Below are 9,010 nucleotides of genomic sequence, written 5' to 3' on the forward strand. Positions count from 1 at the left end.
CCTCACCGAGAAAGTAGCTAAAACAGTCTTTGATCTCAAACTCAACCTGCCTAATTCTTCTGGGTGTTGAGACTATAACCATGAACCATCACATTGGAAATCCTAATATATTTATTTATGCAGACATACTTGATATTTTTGGAATGCCTATATTGGGAATAGTATGGCCTTTAGTTAGATTAATCCCTCATTCTGTTGCACAGTTGCTTTTGTGTGACATTACTAATTGTAACTTCGAGGAAGAACTATCTTCAAGATGAAAACCTATGAATTCTTCATGGAGTTATGTTACACACTGATGAATATTCTCTGTCTTCCTAAAAACCTATTTAAAAGAGCTATTTTCCAAATATTTACATTTAAAAATTCTTTAATCTTTTTTGCACATCTTGGTGATTTGGCAGCTTGTAGATTCTAGATAGTAAATAGTTTCTCATCATGCTCAAAATAAGCTCTATTATTTTATTCCTGGTTTGTGAAGAATCCCAAAGTAATTCCTAGTTTTTTAACACCTGTATTTTTGTTTTTGTTCTTCATGCTTTCCTTTCCTCAATTGCTCATTTTATGGATGTTCAGTGAATCTACAGGTCACCAAATTTTTTCTTATATATTTTTTTGTATTTTTATTTATTTTTTAACTTATTTTTTTGTTAAAAATATTTCCGCCTCCTCCCTGCCTCCCATTTCCCTCCCCCTCTCCCCACTCCTCTCCCCCTCCCCCACTCCTCTCCTCCTCCCCCCACTCCATTCCCCCTCCCTCTCGAGTCTGAAGAGCAGTCCAGATTCCCTGCCCTGTGGGAAGTTCAAGGTCCCTCCCCCTCCATCGAGGTCTAGGAAGGTGAGCATCCAAACAGGCTAGGCTCCCACAAAGCCAGTTCATGCACTAGGATCAGAACCTAGTGCCATTGTCCTTGGCTTCTCATCAGCCCTCATTGTCCGCCATATTCAGAGAGTCCGGTTTTATCCCATGCTTATTCAGTCCCAGTCCAGCTGGCCTTGGTGAGCTTCCATAGATCAGCCCCACTGTCACAGTGGGTGAGTGCACCCCTCACGGTCCTGACTTCCTCGCTCATGTTCTCCCTCCTTCTGCTCCTCCTTTGGACCTTGGGAGCTCAGTCCAGTGCTCCAATGTGGGTCTCTGTCTCTATCTCCATCCATCACCAGATGAAGGTTCTATGGTGATATGCAAGATATTCATCAGTATGGCTATAGGATAGGGTCATTTCAGGTTCCCTATCCTCAGGTGCCCAAGGTACTAGCTGGGGACATCTCCCTGGACACCTGCGAGCCCCTCTAGAGTCAAGTCTCTTGCCAACCCAAAGATGCCTCCCTAAATTAGGATATATACTTGCCTGCTCCCATATCCACCCTTCCTTTATCCTGACCATCCCATTCCCTCAAGCTCCCCCCATCCTCCCCTTCTCACTTTTCTCACCCTATTTCCAGATTTCCTAAACTAAATTAATAATATCTTAACATGTTTGTGGTTTCCAGTACAAAATATGAAACTTTTTGCACAGCTTCTCCTTTTTGGAATATTTTCTTGTATTGTATTGTATTGTATTGTATTATAACATCTCTTTTTCTCTTTCCTTTAACCTTGTAGTTTGTATAAACACTGCTATTATATGTTATGTTTATTAGATTGGTTGTACAATATGTAGCTGATTAGGTGTATTCTTTTGTCTACAAGTCTTATTAGCAAATATTCTTTGGAATTTTTATATATTAGCTTTAGGTGTTTTAAACTTTTTTCTCTCTTCCTACTTTTTTTTTTTTTTCACTGTTCAAGGTTTATTTGGTATTTGCACTGGCATGACACTGGGTAGTTGGCTGCATCATCCATATGCAGATCTTCACTTTACACAATATTTCAATGTACACTACAGATACATAATACACAAAATAATATCCTTTAGAACAGTTATGCACAAGATATGCATAATGGATTTACACACTGGAGCCAGGTTACAACTAACTGGTCTAGGCATGTCTGGTGAGGGTGCATAGCACAGACACAGCAGGTTCACAGGGTAACTGAAGCCAGCACACAGTTGGCAGTGTCACACCAACCAGGTTACCACTACACAAGTACCACTTAGCATCAGGGTAGAGCTGTGGGAACACGACCGCCCTAACCACAGTTCAGATGAGGAGACAGTGTGCGGTCTCCATAGAAACCCTGCTGCAGCCTGGACAGTGAAGCGCTAGGACATCTAGGAACTTTTAGAACTGCAGCTCTTTCTGGATCCCCCAGAGCGTGTCTGCACTCTTCTTCAAGCGGACCTCCTCTTCAGAAGTCAGAGTCACCTTCACAACATCTGAGATTCCATTTTGTCCCAGGACACAGGGGACACTGAGGAAGACATCATCCTTGATTCCATAGAGACCCTTAATCATGGTGGAAATGGGATGCACCCGCCTCAGATTCTTCATCATGCTCTCTGCCAAGTCGGCCACAGAGAGGCCAATGGCCCAGGACGTATAACCCTTCAGTTTGATCACCTCATAGGCGCTGTCAACCACCTGCTTGTGAACCTCTTTCCACTGCTCCTTGTCTGCTTCGGAGCCCAGTTCTGGGTTCAGATTCTTCAGGGAGACCCCAGCGACATTCACGCCGCTCCACACAGGCACACTGGAGTCCCCGTGCTCCCCCAGGACCCATCCATGACAGCTCAGCGGGTGAACACCCAACCTTTCTCCCATCAGGTAACGCAACCGAGCTGAGTCCAGATTGCAACCACTCCCGATGACTCGGTTTTTGGGAAAGTCATTTATCTTCCAGGCCACGTAAGTCAAGATGTCCACTGGGTTGGAGACAATAAGCAGCTTGCAGTTTGGACTGTATTTCACCACGTTGGGAATGATGAACTTGAAGATGTTCACGTTGCGCTGGACCAGATTGAGCCGACTCTCTCCCTCTTGCTGACGGGCCCCCGCTGTGATGATGACCAGCTTGGAGTTTGCAGTCACGCTATAGTCTTTGCCAGAGACAATTTTCGGTGTTCTAAGGAAAAGGCTGCCATGCTGGAGATCCATCATCTCTCCCTTCAGCTTGTCTTCCATGACATCAACAAGGGCAAGCTCATCCGCCAAGTCCTTCATTAGGATACTGATGGCACAAGCCATGCCAACAGCACCAACCCCAACAACCGTAATCTTGTTCTGGGGGGCCTGTTCTTCCTTAAGGAGATTCACAATCAGCTGGTCCTTGAGGGTTGCCATCTTGTCTGACTTTGAAGCTTTTGGGACCGCTAGTGCACGATGAGCAGCTTCGGGCGCACAGCAGCGTGATCCTCTTCCTACTTTCAAAATTGATTGTGAGACCTATATTCCCCTCTCAAATGCACACTAATTAATTCTTAGGACTTGTAATAATCTCATATGATAGAGGATATATGAAATTAAATTTTATTTTCTGTAGTGGTAATTGTTCTATCGATGGTAGTGAAATTGAAATCATAAATTACAAACATTGAGTACTAAAGACATAATTCTATGTAAACTTGACATAGCATATGAATTGTTTGTTTCTTGTAATAGTTTGTTTATATTGTTTGAGAAAACATCATGATCAAGGCAACTTAAATAGAAAATATTTAATACATTTCATGTTTCAGAAGGCTGGAGTCACAATGTGCAAGTGAAAGCAAGACATGCTATGGCTGTCAATTCATGCCAATGATCGGTACTCAACAACATAAAGGAATAGGTGTGAATGTATACAATTATCTGAACAAATCTCAAAAATTAAGTACTAAAATAGTTAGATATTACATGATTTAATTTGTTAAAAAAATGATAAAATATATGCACCATTTAGTGTATAGCTAGGGTTCTTTGACAGAATGTGAAAGATGGTGCTGGGAAGAAAAATGAGAGATCCTCACAGGGAAGGCAGAGTTTCTATCTTGACATCAGCAATGCTAATGTTCTGTTTTAAATTGTTGTTTAAATTTTGGCATATTTTTACACTATAAAAATTGGATAATTGATACCTATCCACTGTGTATTTTTTTTTTGTTATTTCATGTAGAATTGTATAAAAGAATTTAAAAGGAGGGGAGGACAACAAATGTTATAATTCAACTGTCATTACCTAGAACCTTACATACTTACTTCTTTCCATCCAGCTTGTCTGTTGAAAATTCACTCTGAACTCACAAAGCAATGTGGAAAATGAAACATCAATAACTTGACATTATTGTAATGAAAACTATAGGGAGTATGAGATATCTCTAAAATGATGTTTTAAAGATAAAATTTTCTGTTACCCCTGCCAATTTTGTTTAATTGAAGTGGAAAGTTTCTAAACCCAAGGTCTGTGTGTTTTGTTTTATAACTTGTTTAAATTAATTCATTCCCAAACCTCCTATACAACAGAACAAAAAGTCTTTATAGGTAGATAATTAATAATTGATTTTCATATTTAAAAGTAAATAATATTAGAAGTTTTCACTTTAGGTGATTTTCACAATATCCAACTCCTTTCATTCATAATAGTAACTCGGTATTTCATTAAAATGAAAAAAATTGTAAAAACAATCTACTACATTACTGTATAACTAGAAATTAACTTTTTTATGAACAAAAAATAGAAACTTCACACTGGAAATGAATCTGTTGTATAGGTAAAAGTACCATCAAGAATTATTCTTGTTCAGATGTCTCTGTAGATTTCTCCATGAAGATATCGACGTCCCTTCTCATATATTCCCTCTTCCCTCTCTTCTATTAGATTCCAAGTGCTCAGCCTGGGTCTTCGTAGTAGGACTAGGTTCTATCCTTGACATGTGAGCAAGATTATTGGAACCCATTCACTATGGAGGGATGACATGCTCAGCCTTAACGCAAGGGGAAGGGCCCCAACTTAATGTGCCAAACTCTGTTGCCTTCCCAGGAGCCATTACCCATTGTTAGGAGTGGAGGTGGAACAGGGGTAGGTAGCAGGAAAAGTAATGGTGTCGGAAAAATGGTAAATGAAATGTAAAATGACATTTGAAAATTAAATTAAAATTAAAGAAAAGAATTGTCTGAACTTTATTTTTGAATGAGATGTGAAATATAACATATATTTTTGTATACTGAATCACCTGTTCATTCTTAGTACTTGCCTAGGCTCCAGGACCTCATGTTAGATTGTTAATGCATTACTTGTTCAGTAACATGTACATTCTCAAATGTACTTTTATTGAATTCTAAGCTAAAGATTTAAAAGAAATACAGTGCTCCAGTACCTTTAAATCATTCCCTATTTCACAAGGCAATTTGAAAGCATTGGAGCATTTTGTAAGAGCTTCAGAATGTTCAGTGTTTAGGGATTATAAAGAGTTATTTAACTTTATTGCAATATTTTAGATTTATTAGTATCATTTTGAAAGAAGGAGGATTTTAATGCTGTATAAATCTATCAACTAAACTGGAGAAAATGTATTTAATCAATGTAAGTGCTGTATGTAGACACATCCTGAGTCAGAGAGAATAAAGAAAGAGAGAGCAAACACCATAGACAAATCTGAGATCAGAATTTCATAGGCAATAATGGCAATTAGAAATCATAAACATACTATTGCATTTATATATATATGTGGGCATATCAGTTAAAATAAATACCCAAGTCAATATTCCTTGAAATCTAGCAAAATAATTATTATTGTATTTAAAAAAACTTAAAGTTAAATGCTAGTTGAAGATACAAGAGACTTGTGGTTCTGGAACTTGTTAAGTACAGTAGACTAGCCTTGAACTTTGTTTCCCAAGTTCTGTAATTAACGACAGGCACTATTATGTCAGGCCCAATTTTACACTTCAATCTTCAGAAAATATTGAATAAAAACAAGACAAAACTAAAAATTAATGTAACAATTACATGCATTAAGATACACCTTTTGACAAAGGTTTAACAATTTCTTCCATTCATCAAATACTAAATAGCAAGTGCCTATTAAAATAAAACACAAAACAATTTTCAAGAGGAAAAATTAGTCTATGAGTTCAAAGTATATGCATTTGTCTTGAAAAAAATCAATCACATTTTTCTCTACATGAACGCATACCTTCATTAGTGTTTTGTGATAATTCTATATGTTTAGGATAGAAATTACAGATCAACTGCCCATTTCCTATTGTTGTTCTTTGTGTCAACTACTCAAGTAATTATGAGTTGGTTTCTATAACCTGTACTCTCCCTACTTTTTAACCTCTCAGATATTTTGCAGTTATAAATGTTACGAATAAGAAGTCTCCTCCTACATTTATCCAGTCCCAATCAAAGCTACAATCTAGGTTTTTCTTCCCAAAGGAGAAAAGCTGACATGTAGGTGGTACAGTGAGTATGGAGTCGGTTTGTTTCAGCAGTTGACAAAGCAATAACGAATACTAACCAGAGTGGAGGATGGAGAGAGGTAAGCAACAATGACACTGCCTTTCAAATCTGAACTTAACAAATCTTACTCTGTCAATTCCATCCTTTTTGCTCTAGCCAGGTCAGCCTGGGGTGGTCTTCTTCCTAGAATGAAAAGAAACTATGTTAGAAATTGACCTTACCTACGATTGATTCTTATAAAAAAGCATGCATTTGATGCATGGAAATTTGTAAAGGTGTAACTACCTATGAAGCTGAGACATTTGGGAAAGGGGCAATGATGCATTGCAAATGCTCCCTAGAGGGGCATTTCTGGGAAGCAGACCAGAGACTGGCTAAACAGTGTGATACTGATGTCTCAGGGCTTTATGTTTTCCCTTATCTGTTCAGCTTGTTTCCTTATTACTCATCTCAAGCCCTGTTTATTGTCTTCAATATTTCTGACCTGGATACTTTAATTCCATTAATATTCATGTCTGTTTGCATCATAACACAAATGTCAGTAAAAGTGTTCTTGGTTATATATTGAAAATATATAATACTAGATTTTCTTTTATTCTTTACCTACTATGGCCATACTATGCATATGTTCTATATATGACATATATACATAAACTAACTGTGAATATAATAGTAGTCATAAAACTTTGTCTACTTTCTCTCCTTTCCTTCCTACCTTCTTTGTTTCTTTTATTCTTTCTTTCTTTCTTTTTGTCTTTCTTTCATATCTATATAAACATATACAAAATATATCCTAAAAAGTTCATATTAACAAAATATTTCAATTAAGAAAGACTAAACTACAGGAAATCTGGAAAAGAAAACCTTAGAAACTGAAACTGGCATGTCAGAGGCAAGTATCACCAAAGAACACAAGAGATAGCGGAAAGAATCTTAAACATTGAAAACATGATAGAGGGAAAGGATAATATGTCAAGGAAAATGATAGGACAGGAAATCTGGGGCACTATTAAAAGACCAAATCTAAAAATGATGGGAATAAAGAATGGAGAAGAAATTCAGATTAAAGCCATATAAAAATATTATAAAGAAATCATAGAAGAGAAATTCCCTAACCTTAATGTGAAGATGTCAATTAAGGCACAAAGAAAATAAGGAACACCATATAGACTAGACCAGAAAATAAATACTCCATAATAATCAAGCCAGTAAACATAAAAAATTAACAAAGCTTATTAAAATCTGAAAGAAAAAAGATCAAATAACATATATAAGAAGGCCTATTAAAATGGCACCTGAATACCCAATAGAGATTCTAAAAGCCACAAGGTCCTTGTTATATAATGTATAGATTCTAAGATATCATAGACATCATCCAGACTATGATACCTAGCAAAAGTTTCAATTAAAACAGGTAGAGAAAATAAGACATTTCACAACAAGGTCAAAATTTAAGAAATAATGTATCTGCAAAGCCAACCCAAGGTGGTCAGAAAACAACCCCAAACTTAAAATCTTAATCACACTCAAGAAAGTCCAAGGAATAAATAATTTCAAACCATGAAATTAAAGATGAAAACACACCACATACATTACAACAACAACAAAATACTAGGAATCAAGAAACACTGCTCATTCGTCTCTCAGCATCAATGGTTTCAGTTACCCAACAAAAAAGAAAGATTTACAGGTGACTGTGGAAACAAGATTCATCCTTCTGCTGCCTCCAAGAAAAACACCTTAACAAGGATAGATATCACATAAGGATTTAAAGGATAGAAAATATTTTCCAGATAATGAAACTAAAAAACAAATGTGTGTAGCCATTTTAGTATTTGACAATGTAAATTTTAGCCCCAGTTAATCAGAAGAGAGAAAGGTCACTGCATATTACCCAAAGTAAAAGTCAACTAAAAGGATGTTACAATTTTTTTTTTTTTTTGGTTTTTCGAGACAGGGTTTCTCTGTGGTTTTGGAGCCTGTCCTGGAACTAGCTCTTGTAGACCAGGCTGGTCTCGAACTCACAGAGATCCGCCTGCCTCTGCCTCCCAAGTGCTGGGATTAAAGGCGTGCGCCACCACCGCCCGGCTGGATGTTACAATTTTTAACATCTATCCAACAAGCCTAAGGACAACCAAATTCATAAAAGAAAAACTTCCCTAACTTATATCACATATTAAACCTCACAGACTGATATTGTGAGACATAAACCTATTGTGGAACGTAGATAGATCATCTACACAAAACAGAGAGTAAAACAGAGAGCTCACAAGTTGACATAATACAATTTACAGAAGATTTCACCCACATGCAATAGTATAAACCTTATCAGATTCTCGTGAAACTTTCTCCAAAACTGGCAACTATCGTTTAAAAAGTATATTATCAACAGCAGAAATCTTGCAAACCAATAGGATGTAAACAACTCACTATTGAATGAAAAAAATAGGTCAAGACAGAAATTAGGGAAGAAATTCTAGAAATGCTTTCTAGAAATGAGTAAAATGAATGCACAATAGACCCAAACTTATAGAAGCACAGTGAAGGTGTTTGTAGAGGCAAGCAAGTCCATAATAGTAAGTGCTACAAGAAAAAAAAAAAAAGGTGAGGAAAAAAAAGTAAAATTTGGAGTGATCTTGTCCTGGGAACTTAACAGTACAACTGAAAACTCCGATAAAAGAATAA

At 36.9% G+C, this 9,010-nt stretch overlaps 1 protein-coding gene across 1 annotated transcript; it reads right to left on the reverse strand.

Annotated features, from left to right (window-relative positions):
* Positions 1 to 1,989: 1,989 nt before the first annotated feature.
* LOC130884930 (L-lactate dehydrogenase A chain-like) lies at positions 1,990 to 3,290 on the reverse strand. Its single transcript, XM_057786250.1, has one exon. It carries the CDS (start codon positions 3,223 to 3,225, stop codon positions 2,227 to 2,229), a length of 999 nt encoding a protein of 332 aa, XP_057642233.1. The 5' UTR covers positions 3,226 to 3,290; the 3' UTR covers positions 1,990 to 2,226.
* Between the last annotated feature and the right edge of the window lie 5,720 nt (positions 3,291 to 9,010).

The sequence above is a fragment of the Chionomys nivalis genome, chromosome 12 (assembly GCF_950005125.1).
Source record: "Chionomys nivalis chromosome 12, mChiNiv1.1, whole genome shotgun sequence".
In the NCBI taxonomy this organism is placed as follows: Eukaryota; Metazoa; Chordata; class Mammalia; order Rodentia; family Cricetidae; genus Chionomys; species Chionomys nivalis.